We start from the raw sequence: 20,789 nt of genomic DNA, 5'->3' as shown, positions 1-20,789 counted from the left end.
CCTTTTTTACCATTTAACGTAAGAATGCCCACAACTAGCACTGCACAGCACACCCCTCATATGCTGACCCAATCTTAGTACAAAGAAAGGCATGTGTTTTTGGTGCTGATGCTACAGGATTTAATTCAGCACATGCGATGCTTGTCCTCTGAGATGGGATGTCACGAGTGTGATCAAGGACTTCAAATGCCAGAAGATGGTGGCTGCTTTTCTACATTGGTCAAATGGAAAAGAAAGCAGGAACAGAAAAACCAATTCTAAGGCAAGGGACCCGAGAGTTTACCCACCGTGAAGAACTGGAAACAAAGAATTTGAGTTACAGAGCAAACACCTGACTTCCTTCCCTGTCTGGCCTCCACAGATATGTGCATGGGTATGCATTCCCATATACACACATGTGCACACACCACATATACATCACACATACACTCACACACAAAATATATAAGTAAAGGTGTATGACTGAATAATCATGGAAAGGGAAGGGGCTGCTAATACTCAGAAGAAATCCCTTCTCTACCAAGTAATGATGAACCACAACCTCACACTGCCCCAAACAGTGCCACAAGCATGCAGCGTGCGACTCAGAAGCTAGAGAAGCAGACACACCATCAACATGCCATCAACACGCTATCAACACGCCATCAACATGCCATCAACACGCCATCAACACGCCATCACACGCTAGGGATGGAGCGCTGCCCCTCACACTGATGTCAGTTTTGCTGTCTCCCTGCTCATGACCCAGATCTAGAGGGAGAAAGCTCAGCGAGGCTGCTGGGTACCAGGTGTTCTGCTTCGGCTCCCGCAGGAAGACCATCTACTCTCAGGTCTTGGGTGGTGAAATGAACCATCAAGGACTGGAAGTGTTAGAAAGTGTGCCGGCCCTCAGCTGAGAGCCATGAATAAAGCAGGAGCCCAACACGCCTGGTTCACAGTGACAAGATATATAAGCAACGTGCTGGGGATTGGAGAAGAGAGATTGGTTATGGAGATAAATCTAAACGTGCATAAGGGTCCCGTGGAAAATGGCAATTGCTTCTATGAAAACAATACTCCAAACAGGAAGTGTTGGGTAGCCTGAAATCATATTTGGTTTTACTTGTGCTCTATGGTTTTGTATTCTGATTATGTACCCTCCAGTCATATTTTGTTTTGCAGCCTCTATGATTTTTCTAAGACTGTTGCACCCCTCCATAAAAATTCATCTGATTCTTTTCAAAACTCTGAGCTGAAGATTCCAAACCACAAGCAAGTGTGTCAGGTGAATACGTACAGTGTCCACGCTGTGGCTTACCTCTGTTTTGTGAAGTTTTTGATAGTTTCCATTCCAGGAAATGAGCCTCCGGTCCTTCCCTCCTCCCGACACCAGCGTGCCATCTCTCAACATACAAAGTGCAAAAATGCCACCCTCGTGGGCCCCTTGAACTGCATAGCTTATCCGATTTGTACCTAAACATGCCAGGAAAAGCACCGTTAACCAGGACAGAATCAAAAGGCTAGCCATTGCTAGTCCTGTTTCAGTTTGTTTTAAAGGTGTTATGGTCGGTTGTGGCATTATTTTAATACACTCCTAGGAAGGACCCAGATTGTTTACGTTCTCTGAGCCCTAGCATGCACGAACCTGATCACCCTATAATTGAGGACGGCACAGTGTCATGGGAGCTGCGTGTCTGGGAACATGGACTCTGCCTGTGCTCTCTGGCTTCTCCCTAGTGGGCTGCTTCCGCTCCTCTCCCCACTTTGTGGAATGGGGCTACAGCTTACCCTGCAGGGCTATTCTAAGAGCCAGATGAACATTGTCTACATCACCTTGCCCTTCTGACATTACATTGGGAGGTCTGTCTCCCACTCCATTCCCAGACCCAAGTCTGAGAGCCAGGAGGACAGGAGGGCGTGTCTTCCTGCACACTTGTGAATCCTCACTGGACTGAACTGGTACCTCTTCTCCAAGTGACACTGTCCTTTTCTAGCTGTAGGGATTCCTAGCTGACCTGTGCTCATGCATCTCGTCTGTATGGGTGTTTGTAGCTCTCCAGCAACATCTGTCAGGCGCTGTGTGGAGCACAAAAGTTGCCCGCCTATACCACAGCTATGTAGCCATTAATAACCTCTGCATTGTAATCTGCTAATAGCTTTCCCAGCAAAGTGATTAACGCCATCGTAGTAGCCTGACCTTAAGAAGCCTTTTACAACGACATATGCAACGCCACCAGCTCTTAACATCCCCGCTTCCCTTCTACCTTGACTGTGTGGTTTCACTGAAACCACACACACAAACACACCCGTGCAACTTGGAACTCAGTGGTCATCCTGGACGTTACACCAACAGCTCGTTTCTATAAACATCCTCTCCAATGTCCTAGTTCCCACATTACCGAAACCATCAGACTGCTTGTTACCTTTTCCCCACACCAAGATGTTGCCACCCGAATCTCCAGTAATGGTGTCACCATTTTCAGAAAACGTCACACAAAGGACAAACTTTGGCTTCTCTTGTTTCTGCAGAATGTAGGAAGTATGCATGGCATGTTATTTACAGAAGACATCCTTTTCTTTGTGGTGATAAAGCTAGGACCCCATCAACCCCAGCAGGATGGTGTCGGCCTCTGTTGTCACCCTTGTGACCTTTAATTTTATGCACTGCCAGGACACGTGTGCCTCCAGATTAGTCACTCTAAGAGAAAGAAATATCTGGCAACACTAAATGGCTGGGAAATCCTAAAGCTGCAGACAGTTCAAGCAGGGTGGTGGCAATCAGGGGTGTGAGGGACGGGGGTCAGAACACAGAAATTCCCCGCCACCCTTAGCAAAGCCATGGTGCCTATCCCTAGGCGTAAACGCCTGTCTCAGGCTCCTTGCAGCTAGCTGCTCCATCAGGAGGTCCCGACTTCTCTTCCCATTTTACTACCAGGGAGATGCTCAAGGCAAGGGGGGCTTCCCAACCACGTGGGGAACTTCGAGGGAGCATCGTTTGCTGTACCCTCATATTTGTCACTAAATCAAACACAAAGACGGAACTATCTGGACACTCCCTCCTGCACGCCATGCTGGAAGACTGAGCGAAAAGTGCAGTTTACCTCAAACAACCCTTGCTTCTTATTCAGGGAGTTCCCTTCTAGGGTCCAAAAGTAAAGATGGGACTTCCCGCAGGTGACTATGATATTGGTGTCTGTCGGGTGGAAATCCGCAGCAAACACCGCCTCATTCGAACACTTTAAGGAAAACAAAGCAAAACAGAGAATCAAATGCCGCAGGCCTCTTACAACACTTAAAAGACTGTTCGAGCAGGGCAGTGGGCCCCACTGACTTCATTCTGCATGGTTAGTCTGGCTGCTGCCTCTTTCCCCCTTTGTCTTCTGCCTTATGGCACAACCCATGACTCTGCACGTCCTGTGGATTCTTACTTCCAGGACAGGTGTCCTGGTCCACCGTGGCTAGCCATGCCTATTGCGTCTGTGTAATGATTCAGTTCTAGGTTCATAATCCTGGCTAGGACTTTGCCTCTGGCTGCTTCTGACCTGGCACACCGGACAAACACCATGCATCCCTGCTAGGGACTCTGGGAGACAGGGAATGTCAGGTCTGGAAACACACCTGGTTAGAATATAGGTCTACACCCCAGACACGGCACAGAGAGCTCGGTAGCTAAGGCTGTCTGGACGCACCCTCCGGTAAGGTATTAAGGCTGTCTCAGCAAGCCTAATGCTATCTGAGGAAGACTGAATGTTGTTTTTCTCTAGGGCCAGGATTGTTGAGGCTGACAGAAGCCACCAGCAGAAAGCAGAAGTCAGATCTATGAACATAGGATCCAGGGGCGCTCTTGGTAGAAGAAAACCTTCAGAGAGCTACAGGAATGTCAATTCAACATTCTGGGCAAAGCCGATTAGAGGCAGAGTCCTGACCTCAGGGCTGCTGGCATGGACCTCTCCTGCAGCCCTAGAGACTGGTAAGGCCTGAGTGCACCTCGGTCTCCCTCTACTCCACTCCCAGCATCCTCCACTCCCAGCATCCTCCACTCCCAGCATCCTCCACTCCCAGCACTCCTCATGGAAGGCAGCCCAGCACATAGTGGGCACCTGGGTTTGTTGAATGAATGTCAGCAGATGAGTGACGGAATGAATTAAAATTAGGGTTTTCACTATGAAATAAGGAAGAAAAAATTCTGCAGATGCCGGAAGGCGGGGTACGCCCTGGCAGGCCTTCAGCAGCATCTCATGAGGGAAGAGAGATAGAAGCAGAGGGATCTGCAGGGAAGAGTTGTCCCGGGGGGCAGGGTGGGGGCGGCCCTGGAGCCTGACAGCTGTGCAGGCGGTGCCCTGTGGGGAAGGGCTTAGCCCCAGTGGATGGCTTGAGCGAGACCTTCACATCGGCCAGTCTCTCTTCTCTCTGCCAGTCCCACACAGATAGTACGTGGTCATTGGAGTCGTCCACAGCACAAAGATGGCTTCCTCCATTCTGCCAAGAAGAAGCGTTCATGGGAAGACCGTACGTGAACAAAGGGAGACAAGCACAATTAAACAGGATCATTTACTTCACCTTTTTCTTCCTTTTTTTGTTTTGTTTTTGTTTCTTAAGACAGGGTTTCTCAGTGTGTGTAGCTCTAACTGTCCTGGAACTTACTCTGCAGTCCAGGCTGGCCTCACACTCACAGAGATCCGCCTGCCTCTGCCTCCTGAGAGCTGGGATTAAAGGTGTGCGCCACCACCGGGCAGCTATTAATTTTACTTTTGATAAATCACTTATTACTGAGCTGGGTAAAGGGATCAGTTGGCGAGAGCTTGCTACACAAACACGAGGAGCTGAGTTTGAACCCCAGAACCCAAAGCTGTGGTGTGTGCACTTGTAACGACAACATTAGGGAGGCGGGGGCGGGCGGGTTCATAGAGCTTGCTGGCCAAGCGCCCCGGCTGGATCTGAGAGCCCCAGGTCTCAGTGAGAGACACTGCCTCAGAACCAAGGTGGGCAGCAACTGAGGAGCAGCAGGTGAGGCTGGCTTCTGGCCTCTGCATGCACGCATACGCATGCTCACCCCACTGTGTGCACCTGCACACATGTACCGCCCCCCCCCCCGCCCCGTTATATCATAGGAGAGCATGCACTCATTGTTTCGGGGGCCTGCACTCCCGGCCAGCCACATGGCTGCTGTAGGGTTGTGTGCAGAGCTGGCATTAGGGGTCCTGAACGTATGTCTCCACACTGAAGTGCCTTAATTACGGCTCTGTTGGACCATCCTGCCTTGAGAAAGGCCGGGAGCCCCGTGGCTAGAAATGTTTGATTGGAAATGTGTCCCTGTACATTCTCATACTTACAGATTTTGAGAATGCGATGCAGGTGACGGCCCGGTCAAAAAAGCCTATTCCGATGACATGCAGAGTGTTCAGGGTCACAGAATCCCAGATGCGCACATGTGGCGGCAGTTGCTATTTGGAAAGAGTACAGCCATCGTTTGTGAATGCCAGTTAATTACGTCTCTTTGCCTTGGGACTATAAATTATTTTGGTGTCAATCAAAAAGTCTTTTTCTGCATTTTCGGAGTCCACCCAAGAAGGTAACTAAAGCATTCCCAGTGGCTTAAAGAGAGGCACTGGGCCCTGTGGGCAACTGAGGAGTCGGGAGAAGGCTACCAAGTTTTAAACTTTGACTAGTCAGCCTCTGACAGCAGAACCAGATAAACTGGCACTCCTTTTGTATATTTGCATTTCTGCAAATCTTAGAAATGACATTGCACCAAAGATAGCATCATAGTGCAATCTGCAGATTTGTCATCACGAAAGGGCATTGGGTGAACCTTGTTCTAGTTCAGCCTCGTCTCCAAGTAGTTGGGCACCATGTACCATTATGTGCCTTCTCTGGGTTTCCCAGAAGGACAAAAATCATCTCAGATAACCGTAATTTTCTCTTGGTTCTATAGCAGATTCAATTCCAAAGCCAGAAATGGAAATACACCTTCATGCCACTAGAGGGTAGAATAGTTTGTTTCTGATTTCAAAGAGCTCCTCCAGGCTTTTCTTTTAAAAACATGAACTGCTCCATTTATGTGAGTTTACATAAAAGTAGCCTGGCTTCTGGAATTCCACTCTTTGCAAGTGTAGAATGCCGATGAAAACCAGCATGGAATTAATGGTTAAAATTTGATATTATGAAAGCACCTTCTCAGATAAGGTTGCGTTCATGTTTTCTGGTCAGATATACATTGATAAAAATGAAGGTCCCGTTGTGATTGGTTTTAGGTAAGACATCACACAAGGACAGCTGTACAAACGGGGGTTTAAGAAACTGTAAAGGTTTTGCATAAAACATGACAGTCCCACGTAGAAGCCAGCCTGGAAATGTCTTGGCTGTTAGACTCACTAACTCCCTCACCTCCTTTCTTAAAAGCCAGACTGAAGTCTTGCTAATGCACTTGCAGAGTTTGCCTGAAGCTTCTAACAGCTTCTGTGATGAACGGAGGTCACGAGCTCCGCCCCCTGAGAAAATAACTGGTGGACGCTCACAGCCAAGGACTTCCCATCACATGTTACTTTGTGACTTTAATTCTGCTCATTAGATTGATAGATTTTTGTGCTGATCACGTATGCAGATAAGAATTTCAAGAACTGATTCTTGGGCAAGACACTGCTGTTCTAATTGTGCTGGTGCTATTGTTTGCTCTCTCTCCCTCTGTTTCTCTCTCTCCCTCCATCTCTCTCTGTCTCTGATTATTTTGAGACAGGGTTTCTCTGGGTAATTTCCCTGGCTGTCCTGGAACTCACTCTGTAGGCCAGGCTGGCCTCAGACTCACAGAGATCCGCCTGCCTCTGCCTCTCCAGTGCTGGGAAAGGGCGGGTGGCACCACCTCTCAGATTCTTTGCTATTTTTAAAGACAGTGTGTTGCTATGTAGTCCAGGCTGGCCTCGAGTTCCCACGCATCTGCCTGCCTCTGCCTCCTGAGCCCTGGGGTTAAAGGTATGCACCACCACAACCAGTGATAGTGTTATGTAAAATTTTGTTGAAATTACGGTGAGCTCGGGGGTAGGGGGTGTAAGATCATGATGACAAGTTCAATTTGCACAAGGAGGGCTCGAAATTCCCAGGTGCTGTAACTATGTAACCATCAACAAAAGTGTTTTCAGGAGGGTGTGCCAGTTCCTTACAAAGAACCAGGGTGACGATGAACAAACCTCACCTTTCCGTCTTTAGATGTGCCCGCAACTTGTCCTGTTGCTATGGTGATCCTGTCAGGGTGGACCGCTAGGCTAAAACAAGGATATTTATCAGACACCTCCACCATAAAGTTGAGTTTTACCTTTGATTAACTCCAATCTTCCAAAAGTTTAAACACAAGAACCCATACTGCTTAGCTTCTTACAGACTCACCCAAATTCCCCGAACAGCCCAACAACCTCAGACAACAAATGTTTCTTTTATCTGAATCCCCTTATTTCTTCTTAAAAACTCCCAGGCTTAAAGAAAGTCATCCTTTGTTGGGAAAATAACACTTCAGTCTCAGAACCACTGACTTAGTCCACACCCTTTCTTACAAGTCACTTCTGGGTGTGTTAATTAGGGAAGGTGCCTTAATTTCTGTCGGGAGGATTTTTGTCACTAGCCAGGCATCCAGGATGACCACAAATCCATCTACCTTTCCAATCGCTCCAAGGTCTTCCCTAAGCTATAAGATGAGCTGTAGGCATATCAGACTAAGCCGTGCATACACAACAAAGCACATTTACCTTTACCTAAAAGCAAAGACCCAATCTGAAGCTTTTGCATTTGGTATGTTAAGAAAGCTTCCTGGAGTTTTGTGTTTGTTTCCTGGTTTTTCTTCCTTCCTCGGATAATCTGGCCACACAGAAAGGAGTGTACCGAGGACAGACAGCTGCATGAACCTGGCAGCAGAGGCAGGGAGCCCAAAGACGCCGTGGAGAACAGAAAGAAGAGCTTTGTCCAGGCCAGCCTCAGGGCCCAGCTCCCACACCCTCAGCCCTGGTTTGTGCTTCATGCTGACCTCTTTGGGCAAAGGCTGGCTCGCCTATGCTGACCCTGTGTGGCGAAGGCTAGCTCACCTACGCCATGGCGCTGTTCGTGAGGACTCACCACTTGACGTCGTCATTGTGGCCCGCGTAATGCCTCTGCAGCTGCTCCTCCACGTTGTAAAGAACTACCACCGAAGCGATGAAGTACACGGTCTCCCCCGTGGGCAGCAAGTACAGGTTATTTCGGCAATCTCGCCCCCGGTACCCATAGCTTAGTGTTAGTCAAGATGAAAACAGTTTGCCTTTAAGAGCTGGTAAACCACTGATTTTTACTCAAGAGGCAAGTAAATGCTGCACAGCTATTCCTATCAGTTTCACCGACTTAAACAACGTTGAATGGAAAACACGTCCAGGGCGTGGTGGTGCATGACTTCAATACTAATCAGACCTCTGTGAGTTCCAGGCCAGCGAGGGCTGCATAGTGACACCCTGTCTCAAACAAAGCAAAATGAAAAACACTCTGTACCTAGTAGACCTTAATGTTTACATGCCTGAAATAAAGTTGTAATATGAACACATCGTCTTGCAGTATTGGGGGTTGAACCCAGGAAAGTGATCATTGTGTATACCAGGCTGGCTTCAACTCAGACCTTCTTGCCTCAGTCTCCCTTGTCTGGGATTATAAACATGCCTGGCTACATGGTCCTGTCTGGTGTGAACACGTATTTTTTTACAGCATGAAGATTTGTCTGACTTTTAGAAGCTATTGAGTCTGTAATCTAGGAGCTAAATCTTTTCATTAAAAATCACTTAAAAGCATCATACAAGTACTTACAAAGAGTATAAATAACACTCAAACATAATAAAGGTTTAAAATTAAATCTTAATTGTTAATTAAGTTAGTGAATTAATTAGCCTTGCTCCAGCATTTTAGGGATTATCAGTGGTTTTTTTTTTTTTTTTTTTTTTAATTTATGGCATTTGTGTGTGTGTGTGTGTGTGTGTGAGAGAGCACATGTGCATGGCTGCTATAGTGTGTATGTGGAGGTCAGAGGGCAACTTGCAGGAGTTAGTTTACTCCTCCTACCATGTGGCCCAGGGAATTGAACTCAGGTCCTCAGGCTTGGCAGTAAGTGCCTTTACCCACTGAGCCCTCTCACTGACCCAGTGTTAAAATTTTACCCTGTGTTCAAGCAAAGCATCACTTGAACTTAAGTGTAAAAAATAACCTGGCCAAAATGCCATTTATTTGGAGCAAATTTTATAGCTTTGCATCTTTTAAAACACAAACAGGAAGCATCCTTTGGATAACATTTTCTGGATTAGATTTAATAAACTGCTCAACTTGATTAAGAGGCAGATCCCATCCACGGCATGCACCAAAATAGATTGCCAAGCAATATCTAATCCTTTGATTCCATAATCTCAAACACTAATTTCTTGCCAATGAAGGCAGGTCAGCATCAACTTAAACCGACATCTTGCAATTTGTCTTCAGAGTGTGACATTAGTAGATGAGCGGCAGGCAATCACTGTATACTTGAGTGTCAAGCCTTTGTAGAGGGAGAGTGGCTGCTGTAGCCTTCTCCCACAGTGAAGATGACTACAGTGAATTAAAGGGCAGAAACAGAGCACCAGCTCTTGTAGGGAGCAGCTGCGCATGCCTACAACCCAACATTCAGGAGACTGAGGCAGAAGGATTGCTGTGGGTTAAAGGCTAGGCTACAGAGTAAGACCCTGTCTCAAAAGGGCAAGAGCAACAAATGGTCCCATCATGGTCCTTAGTCCAAATCTTACCCACTTTGATTATTTTCACTCAGCTTGCTTTTCTGTGTCTGTCTAACTAACTGTTCTTTTAGGCTGACAGGCAGGCCTCAAATGTGATGTATCCCCCTGCGCCCAAACCATTGGTCTATAATGATCAATTTCATGTTGTCTTTTCAGGAAGACAGTGATGCAGGAAGACAGCGGGGATGCAGGAAGACAGCAGGGATGCAGGAAGACAGCGGGGATGCAGGAAAACAGTGGGGATGCAGGAAGACAGCGGGGGGTGCGGGAAGACAGTGATGCAGGAAGACAGCGGGATGCAGGAAGACAGCAGGATGCAGGAAGACAGCGGAATGCAGGAAGACAGCAGGATGCAGGAAGACAGCAGGATGCAGGAAGACAGCGGGGGTGCGGGAAGACAGTGATGCAGGAAGACAGCAGGATGCAGGAAGACAGCGGGAAGACAGCGGGATGCAGGAAGACAGCTGGATGCAGGAAGACAGCGGGGATGCATTTGATCAGGAACCACAATCATGAAAACTTGCTCAGGAATTGCTTCTCCTACATGGCCACATTTGAAAACTCGATTTAAAAAAAAAAATGTTTAATTTTTATGAATCTTTCAACTAGACTTTCAGCAGTCACCCACCGACAATCTGGCCAATGAATAAAGGATACACCCATTCCAGCTTCAGCCGCTTTGTTGGTAACTCAGCTTTTGCCTCCAAACTGTAAGAATCCACTTGGTCTTTGGGCATGTACATGGTGACAGGGCGGCCTCGGAGAAACATTTTTACATAGCCCTCTTCTACAAAAACAACGAAGATGTCAGCGATATATCGTGGCGGCCTGAAAGCAAATGCCACGCACCGGCTTGCCTGTCAACACACAATTTCCCTTGTGTACCTTAAAAGATTTTTCCAAAGTGCATTTATGTATTTAATGTGTTGTTGGGGGTGTGGTGGGGTCACATGGCACATGTGAAGGTCAAAGGGCAACTTTGGGGAGTCTGTCCTCTCCTCCATCGCTCCCTCCATCTCCTGAGATGCGGGGAATGGGGCTGTCAGTCAGGCTTTGGCAAGCAGCTTCATCTACTGAGCCACCTCACCGGTCCCATCACCATCCCCATCTCTAGCCCCCACCCCCACCCCATTGTTGTTCCATGGGAGATAAAACCTAACATGCAGGGGTTGGAAAGATGGCTCAGTGTTTAAGAGCACATACTCCTCTCCTAAAGGACTCGAGTTAGATTCCAGCGTCCACATCAGATGGCTCACAATACTCCAAGGGATCTATCTTCTGCCTTCTTCTGGCCTCCTTGGGTACTTACATACATGTGTACATATCCCAACACAGAGACGCTTACACGTGTAAATGAAAATTAATTTAAAAATCGAACACAAAATAAAATAACTTGAAATAAAAAGTTTATGTCATCATTATTTTTGAGCTCATTCAAGTTCACACCATACATAAGAATTGGTAAATAGGTATGAACTAGATTTTAACAATCATTCACTGAGACATCTTGGTGCAGATATGTTATTATCCGAAGAAAATGTACAATCAAGAATTACAACTAACTCAAGAAACCCACTTAAGTCTGCTATTGAGTCCAACGGATATAAAATCTCAGTACCAAATTTTAAGAAATATCTTTTGATATTTAAATTGATTTGTTATATTAAGTGTAAAATATAATTCCATTTTCACATTGTACAATTCTTTCAAATGCAAAGAATGCTAAGTGCATGCAAATATTTAATAAAAGAAAATGCTAAACAAAAAAAATTGAAACAGGGTTTCTCTGTGCGCCCTTGCCTCTCCTGGAACTTTCTCTGTAGACCAGGCTGGCCACAAACTCAGACATCTGCCTGCCTCTGCCTCCCAAGTGCTGGGATTAAAGGCGTGTGCGACCACTGCACAGCTAAATAAATAAATCTTAAAAGCAAAGTTTTAAAATCCAAAAAACACTTAAAGAGAAGCTAAAAAAGGAAAGTAAGAAGAGAAGACCCAACGGAGGAGGAGGGAAGGAAAGAGAGAAGGAGGAGAATGGGGGGGAGACACCAAAGAGGGGAGTTTTCTAGAAGGACTATTTCCATTAAAATAACTGTCTTTTTTTAACTGGAGGATTTGGTATTTTTATGTATACAAGTATATGCACCATGTGTATTCCTGGTGTCTCTGGAGGCCAGAAGAGAGCCCCAGATACCATGGGGCTGGAGTTAGAGGCAGCTGTGAGCCACCATTTGGATGCTGGGAACTGAACCTGGGTCCTCTGCAAAAGCAAGGGCTCTTAACTGCTGAACCATCTGTAGGCCCCTAAAATGACTTGTGGCATTCTAATAAATAGAAGGGTCAAAGTAAAAAAGAAAAAAGTAAACAAACAAATCAAACCCATCTGGGGTCCTGGACTAGATTTTCAAGGCTACACTATGAGCAAAGAAATCATGCCACGGACTCCCGGTGAGTTTGGAGTCAGACCCTCCTTTCTGATGCCCCTGCAGACTGGAGAATCCAGAATCAGTGGAATCTGAAGCAGGCAGAGGCAACAGCAATTCTCGCAGCAGACCCCACAGAAAATCACCCCAGAGAGGATACGGCTGAGTTATAGTAAGTTACAGGCAATCACAGTACTTCAAGGGCTAAGGACTTTCAAACAGGGCTGCATGCATCATCATTCATTACCAAGGGCATGCGATTCAGATCCCAATGCATGTGACATTCTCCACTCTGGGTTTAATGAAGCTTGGCTTTTAGGTAAGAACCATGAATGTGCCTATCCCCTTGGCGCACACTGTGCCAGCCACTGCCCCAGTGATGGTTGGAGTGTTTCTTACATGGGCACCACCTTCCCCGGCTGTATCTGAAGCAAGCCTGCCATCACTGTAACTGCTCTCTGTAACACCTTATCTACTGTTGCCAATCCCATTGAGCCCCAGCTACACTTCAGCTGAAGCTTCATCCATCACGGCCACTGCCTACTTACTAGGCTGTCTTTATCTGACCTCATCTTTACATCCACCCCATGAGGAGTCTCTTCTCAGGCCAGAAGTGTCTCTCGGTAGCCTCCCTGTCATCCCTCTGAGCCCCAGCTCCAGCTCTTCCCTCCTCTTCCCTCCCCTTCTCTCCCCTTCCCCTTTGAACCTCTGACCTCCTTCCTCTAACCTCTCAGCCAAGTTGCTGCTCTGCCTTTAGTGACCACAGACGGAGACTTAGAAAGCAGCCACCAGCCCCACCCTAGAGAAAAGGGAATCAGGAAGGATGGAGTCTAAAGTGAAATGGAAAGCGATCCCGTCAACTCTCTGCAGGACTTGCGTCAACCCTGCCAGGGTGGTGGGACTAATGCCCGTATAATGGCATTTCCAAAAGACAGGGAGACAGCCGATTGTGGGTGCAGACAGAGCACAGTCTGTTGGACAGTCTGTTGGAGTTACCTGGTGGTTAGGCTCTGGTGAAGAGTGCTGTGACTGAGGTTTTCTTACCTCACCACTAACCATGGCCCACACCTACAATCCACACGGCACGGGGAAGCGATACTGTTTCAGGCATGTTAGCGGCACAAAACACAATCGCCAAACCCAAAGGCGCTAGCTAGCAGGGGGCAGCGGTGCAGAGCTTCATGCCGTACAGTGGACACTCAGGGGGCTGCCTTCCAACTCTCTTCAGATCCCTTCAGACCTCCCATAGTCAGCCAATGACAAATGGCGATCCAAGTCACAGCCACGTGTTGAAGCCCATCCAAGTGAACGTTCAGAGGTGCGTTGGTTTTAGGACAAATTACGGAAACTTTGTTGTCATGCGAGGAGGGCTGTGCCTGCTTGAAACAGACTCTGGACTGGGGCGGGGCCTCGTGCAGAGAGCTGTGGGCTAGGGAGCTCTGCCTACCTTTGCAGTGTGTCACCCGGCGCTTCCCTTGGGGTTTCGGAGACTGAAGGGCTAGACAAAGAGATGGCTGGTACTGCAAGTGTGGCTGGCCTGTCTGCTGGGCGCTCACTGGCCAGTCGCAGGCTGGCGCTACCCTGCCCCCCAGAGGACAAGGGAACGGGGGACATTTCATGTATCCTGACATGTATGCTCAGTTTGCACGCTTGTGGGTTTATGGTAATTACATTCTCAGGGATTAGTCTTTATTTTGCATGGAGGGGGGGGGGAACTGGGAAAATTAAAATCAGGTGGATTTATTTATTTACACACTCGTTTTTTTGTTTTTGTTTTTTTTTTCTAAAAAAAAGAGAATGCAGCATCTGCTTTCTTATAAAAGTGTGATTTAGAGAGATATATGGACAGCTATCTGTGAAGTACTGGTTTGCATTTCAGGAAATTGGAGGCAGAAAGGGAGCAGGTACTTTGAACAGCTTTATGGAAGAGACTTTCTCTTGGGGAGAGGTGCAGGAGACGAAGGCTGTCTTCACTGTGGAGTTCTCACTCTGACCTCTGACCCTTACTGACCTCCATGTGGGCCTGACAAGGGCTAGAAGGGGTCTAGTCTCTGCACGGTTTATTGGCGCTCCTGCTATCAGCTGAGCTGCACTCATAAACACCAGAGCTGTTTCCAGAGTACCCGAGGCCTGGCTCCGAGGCCACTATTTTCTATTTGCCACCCAGTCAAGGTCTAAATTTTTGCCCTCCCTGATCCAAGAATGGAACTAGAACTTACCTGGGCTGAATGCAGGCTCCTTGGGTTTGCTGTGAAAATAAACAAACAATTTAGTATTTATATGTATGCATGTGTACATATGTATTTGTTTGCACATACACATGTGTTTGCAGTGTGCATACACATATAGATGTGTGTTTGCATGCGTGCAGACATGAGTGTGTGTGCATGTTCACGTGGAGGTCTGAGAACACGTCATGTTTTCCCTTGGTAATTCTCTGTCTCACAGATGGAGGCAGGGTCTCCCACTGAACCCAGAGCTCAGTTTTAGCCAGTATGGCTAGCCAGCTTGCCCCAAGAATCTCCATCTCTGCCCCTTCACACAGGGTTCACAAAAGCGTGAGCATATCCGCTAGACTTTGATGGCTTTGGGGGGATCTGAACCCCTGTCCTCACTCACTGTCAGGGTTTTGCCTGCTGAGCCATCTCCCCAGCCTCCGAACACCTTTTAAAGGGCACCTGGGTGTTTCCTCTCGAAGCTCTACAACCACATGCTACAGTCATTTTCAACACTCGTGGTGTGCATGAATTAATATGCATGAACTAAGAAATAACATGCACGAATTAGGAAAACAAGACCAAATGCATTGCAAAAGATTGTCTATGTATATGTATGTGTATGTATGTATATATACACACACACATATATATGGTCAAAATTAAGTGAATGAGATTCTGTTTTGTTTTTTTTTTAAATCAAAGATGTGCTTTAAGGAGAGCAGACACATGTCCAGGGACAGCCTATTCCTGCCAAAGAGATACCTGTGAATTCAAGATTATGGCTGCATGATTCACAGCAACAAGGGATGGAACCATCTGTATGTTCGTCCACAAATGGATGGAACCAGCTGCATGTCTGTCTACAGAAGGGATGGAACCAACTGTATGTTCACCCACAGACATAGATCCAGCTGTATGTCCGTCCACAGACAGATGGAACCAGCTGTATGTCCACCCACAGACATAGATCCAGCTGTATGTCCGTCCACAGACAGATGGATCCAGCTGTATGTTAACCCACAGACAGATGGAACCAGCTGTATGTCCATCCACAGACAGATGGATCCAGCTGTATGTCCACCCACAGACAGATGGAACCAGCTGTATGTCCATCCACAGACAGATGGATCCAGCTGTATGTCCACCCACAGACAGATGGAACCAGCCAGATGTCCACCAACAGAAGAATAAAAACGTGGTACAGGAACACAATGAACTTTTATGCAGCTGCAAAGAAAAATGAAATTTACAGGAAATGGATGGATCTGGAATATACTATATTAACTGAGATAACTCAGGCTCAGAAAGACAAACATCACATGTTGTTCTAGTTAGGGTTACTATTTCTTGAGGAAACACCATGACAAAAGACACTTGGGGAGGAAAGGGTTTATTTCAGCTTACACTCCCAGGTAACCTTCCACAACTGAGGAAAGTCAGGACAGGAACTCACACAGGGCAGGAGCCATGGCAGAGGCCATGGAGGGGATCTGTTCACTGGCTTACTCCTCATGGTTTGTTCAGCCTGCTTTCTTATAGAACCTAGGACCACCAGCCCAGGGATGGCCCCACCCACAATGCACTGGTCCCTCCCCCTGCCAGCAGTCACTAATTCAGAAAACGCCCTACAGGCTTGCCCACAGCCAGACCTTACGGAGGCATTTTCTTACTCCAGGTTCCCTCCTCTCTGATGACTTGAGCTTGTGTCAAGGTGAGCTAGTCAATACAAGTGCAAGTTCTCTCATTTAAAAGGAGACCATGGAGGGGAAGATGAGCTGGGAGGGGGTGATGGAGGGCAATAGAGCACATGCAACTCGAAAGTGGAAAGGGGGCTATGGGAAGTCAGGCTTACATGGAGGACAGGGAGGAGGGGGAGGAGACGAGGGAGAAAAACTAATAAAACACATTTTAGGTAGGCTGGAGAGGTAAGGGTTAGCTGTCCCAGCACTAAGAGCACTATCTGTTCTTTCAGAGGACCCAGGTTCTGCTCCCAGCATCCATATGGCAGGTCCAGTTCCACAGGACCCACAGCTCTTCTTTCTCAGTTGAGGCTCCCTCTTCCCAAATGACTCTAGCTTGTGTCAAGTTGACATAAAACTAACCAGCACATCATCTTGCATGGCAGACGCTACTAATTGAACCATCTCCCCTAAAATCCCAAGATTGCCTTTTTTTCTCTTTAGTCCTGATTTGAAATACAACGAAAAATACCTTGACCAGAAGTCACCCTTTAGCCTATACTATGTCACTGGTGTTACCCATGGCCACCCTTGATTTCCAGGCCACCACATGCTGTGTGGCCTGGGTGGTGGGGTTGCTGCTTGCAAGGTGGCTCAAGCCTGGCTCAGACATAAGCAGAAGAACTTGCTGTTGGTAAACTCTGAACTGTGGTCACCAAAATGAAGACTGTAAAAGCCCTGTCTGGCCTTTTCCACCTAAAAGCCTGGGTTTCCCTTGGGGCTCTATGGCCCCAGGCAAGCCATTTCTAACCAATTGGAGAAGTAGCTCCGGCCCATCTCCAGCCTGCAGCTGCTGTTCTGTGGCCTTGCCTGGTGCACTCCAGTATGCAGCCTTGGCTCCCCATCCTACCTCTTGGACATGAGCCTGCAGATGACTCACTTACTGCTTGGGTCCATACGTGTGGCCACTTCCTGTGGAGGCTTCTTGGATATCCAGCCAACACTGCAATGTCCCCTCAGGCCCCACTTCTGTGCCCCCCACTCCTGCCCCACCCTGGGGCATTTTGTCCATGGCACTTTTAGCCCTATTTTATTATTTAGCCCTAGTTTATTTTGCTCTTCCATTGACAGAACGGCCCATGAATGCAGGATCTTCACCTTGCTTACCACGGGGTCCAGTGCAGATGGTGGTGACCAATGCCTGACACTAAAGGCAGGGCCTGGGGATGTCTTCTCTTGGGTTTTCCCCACTCTGGCCTCACACCCCTGCTGACCTGGTGTACCTCAGAAGGTATCCCCGCCCACATTCCACTCGGGTCTGTTCTGGGCACTCCCTGAAGGTCTTAGGACCAGGAGTGTGCGAATGTGAGGATTTCCCTTGTCTTGTCTTTCTTGACATTTTACCAAACATGCAGCATGGGCCTGTCCCTTGAGAGGGGTCTGTCCTTTCTTGCTTTTTTTTTTTTTTTTTTTTTTTTTTTTTTTTTTTTTAGTCCAGTGTGCCACTTAGTGGATTCAGCTCTGTCCTCTGTGTTTAACTTAGCATAGCTGTCTTTCTGTGGCTCACCTGGCTTGTTCCCGCTGTCTTGTGATCTGTCCAGAGTTCTGATTCCATGTCATTTACGCATTAGGCTCACAGGCAAGAGTGAGGACAGGAGAGGGAAGGCTAAGAAAAGAAGACAGCAAGGCACTCCCGAGGTTATAGAAACAGGGTCAAGGGAGCCAGACGGTGAACAGAAAGGCAGGAAAAGAATTCTTTTCATCGTGATGTTAATCACATGGGTAAAAAGATGCAAAATCCCTGAACACTGATGTCAGTAATCTTGGGCAGTTTCTAGAAATAGGAAAGTACAGTTGTGAGAGCTGGGGAGGTGACTCGATCAGCACAGTGCCTGGTACGCATGCATGAGGACCTGGGTTCAGGTCCCCAGACCCACACAGAGAGGCTGGTGCCGGTGGGGGAGGGACCAAGGATCCCACGACTTTCTGGCACAGCCAATCAGTGAGCTCCAGGTTCAGGGAGAGACCTCATCTCAAAATAAGTGGGGGAGTGATCGATGTACATGTATGCAACCTCTGGCTTGCACACATGTACATACAGGTAAGTACACACACACACACACACACACACACCACTACACACATGCACACACACATACATAGCTCTAGACAATGGTCTACAAAAGAGAGAAAGTCCACAGGGAAGTTGAACCTCAGCTCTCCAGGGTTCTGAGAAGAGGGAATAGCTTCTAGGAGCAGGTAACACAAGGTGGGTACCAAAGCCGAAGGTCTCTGAGGCGGCATCAGGGTACTGGAGTGTTTTATTCCTTTACATCAAAGCTCTGCAGGGCATGGGGGGCATAGCCGACTTCCCCTTGGAAAGTTTTACCCCTTCATCCACAAAATGGACAGAAGCACCTCAGACTGAGTTAAGAAGGACCAAGAGCCAGCACACTGATGTTAATTACTTCCCACTTGGCCAACTTCGCCCTCTGCTAACAGTAAAAACAAAAACAAAAACAAAACAAAAAAACCAACTAAGGAAAGCCAGCACCGATTATTTTAAACCATCTTAAAGAGGTAAACAGCCCCAGGGCTTGAAGAGTGAAATGACCAGTGGTCCACCTCTAGGTGGCGCTCTTTACCAGTTTCTTAAACGATCACAGGTTTTTATGTAATTTCATTCATTCCAGGACCTCGCACTGGGCAGTTTTTGTGTTCCCTGCACTTTGCAAAGTGCTGCAGGGTCAGAGACTGAAAAAGGACAATATCTCTGCCTTTCTAGAGCCCAAGGGAGGGAAGGGAAGGGAATGTGGGGGGGGGGGGCAGAGGAGGGTAACAGACTCCCAGCCACAGACACAGGCAGGCTTTCAGCAAAATGCCTACCTCAGATGAGGGCTAAAGAAGGGGCTCTTCAGCTGAGCCCTGCAGGGTGTCCAAACACTGCCACGCCCCTCTCCACACTCCACAGCACCAGAGGGAAGAGCACAGCCCAAGTAGGTGACTCAGAGCGAGTCATGAGTTAGGTAAGCCACCTTCTTCCTTCTGTGTTCTGAAGGGGGTCTGAGCTCCGTTTTATCTCTTCAGGGCTGTATCCTCCTTGGCGAACTGCTTATCTAACCCTTCCCCTACTTCCCCCACTGGTTTGTGCTGTGTCTTACTGAAACCGAGGGACCAACCCCGGTCCGTGACCATGCCTTATCTACGTCCTGTCTGGATGAATCTCTTCACACAGCCCGTTCCATTCTCCATCCATGCCATGCACATAATAGGTCCAAGTGAGGCAGTGCTGTGTGACTGATGAGTAAGGTGACAGGCATTGTCCAAGTTCCTGGTTCCTTGCTTTTTAGGTTGGGGATAAGGGGCACAGAGTTCCAAAGCATCCGCATGACAGAGTTGTCGATGGGACTTGGCCCAGCATCACCTGGAAAGAGCATCTCCCCGAGGAATTGCCTGGATTGTGTTAGCTTGTGAGAAACTGAGGGTGGGGGGGGAGCCCACCCCACCCTGAATATGAGCAGCACCATTTGTCCTGGGCTGTGTAAATGTGGGGAGGGGCTTGAGAGGAAGCAAGTAAGCATGCCTGGGCTCTTTCTAGGCTCTCTAGTTTAAACACTAATGTGTGTGTGTTTCGCTTGCATGCATGCCTACATACCACATGCATGCCTGGTGCCCACAGAAGCCAGGGCAGTGTGTTGGATCCCCTGGAACAGGCACATAGGGCTGTGGCCTTCCCTGGCCCGACACTGGTGCTGGGAACTGAACCCAAGTCCAGCCCCACATTCTCTGTCCTTGACTATGGACAGATGCGATGTGTTTCACTTCCTCAAGCTCCTGCCACAGTGACTTGCCCAGAGTGACAGACCCTAACCTGGAACCTCGAGCTGAAACAGTTTATTTTTATTACAGTGACAGAAACATAAAGGTCCCCAGGAAGAAAGGCATTTTCACTGTGGGGGGGGGGATTGCGCAAACATGATCCCTGGCACCTGGGGACAGAGCAGCAGTAACCCTGGCAACTGCAGGCCACTCGGGTGTAGAGGAAGCTGGGGAGTGGACCTTATTGAGTCCTTCATGACATCTATGAGGTAGATACTATTTTTATGCTGAAGAATCCACCCTCCTTCCCCAAATCAAGTAACTTGGGATCATAGAACCAGAAGTGGCAGCATTGGGATGGAAACTTGGGTGTGAGCTTCAGGTTCCCTCATTTTAACTTTATCTCATCTCATTAAGAGAGATAAGCATAGTCGTTCAGCAAAGGTTTTCTACATACCTGTGTGCCTTGGCATTGTTTGAGATGCTAAACTAGTCTGACCAGTTGAGAAAAACCTTGTTGGGGTTTAACATGGTGGTAATCTCAACACTTGGAAATCTGAGGCAGGATTGTGGGTACCAGGCCAGTGCCAGCTGGGCTACACAGCAAGTTCAAGGCTAACCTGAAACACATTGGTGAAACCCTGTTTTTTTTTTTTTTTTTTTTTTTTTTTTTTAAGTCCCCAATATACACAATACTTACGCAGCTGCCTGGGAGGGGTGTTCAGATTATTCAAAATAGCATTTAGCATTTCATTGTTCTAAGGAAATCCTTCCAGGGTGTGTGTGTGTGTGTGTGTGTGTGTGTGTGTGTACCTGTGTAAAGTACACTATGTCTTTGGCTGGATGTGTGGGGACACACCTCTGAAATGAGTCTATCTGCTGACATGGGACTGTGCTTATACGGCA

At 47.7% G+C, this 20,789-nt stretch overlaps 1 protein-coding gene across 1 annotated transcript in view; it reads right to left on the bottom strand.

Moving 5' to 3' along the window:
• The window catches only part of Eml1 (EMAP like 1), a 101,336-nt gene that overhangs the window by 19,237 nt on the left and 61,310 nt on the right, over positions 1-20,789 (bottom strand). Inside the window, exons 5-13 of the mRNA XM_051196589.1 lie at positions 14,386-14,414; positions 10,404-10,533; positions 8,080-8,229; positions 7,169-7,238; positions 5,313-5,423; positions 4,363-4,458; positions 3,081-3,215; positions 2,403-2,502; positions 1,298-1,452 (exon numbers count right to left, since the gene is read on the bottom strand). Coding sequence (XP_051052546.1) covers positions 1,298-1,452; positions 2,403-2,502; positions 3,081-3,215; positions 4,363-4,458; positions 5,313-5,423; positions 7,169-7,238; positions 8,080-8,229; positions 10,404-10,533; positions 14,386-14,414 — 976 coding nt within the window. The remainder of the gene's footprint in view (positions 1-1,297; positions 1,453-2,402; positions 2,503-3,080; positions 3,216-4,362; positions 4,459-5,312; positions 5,424-7,168; positions 7,239-8,079; positions 8,230-10,403; positions 10,534-14,385; positions 14,415-20,789) is intronic.

Source organism: Phodopus roborovskii, unplaced genomic scaffold (genome assembly GCF_943737965.1).
Source record: "Phodopus roborovskii unplaced genomic scaffold, PHOROB, whole genome shotgun sequence".
Taxonomy (NCBI): domain Eukaryota; kingdom Metazoa; phylum Chordata; class Mammalia; order Rodentia; family Cricetidae; genus Phodopus; species Phodopus roborovskii.
This window is presented reverse-complemented; position numbering and strand designations above follow the sequence as displayed.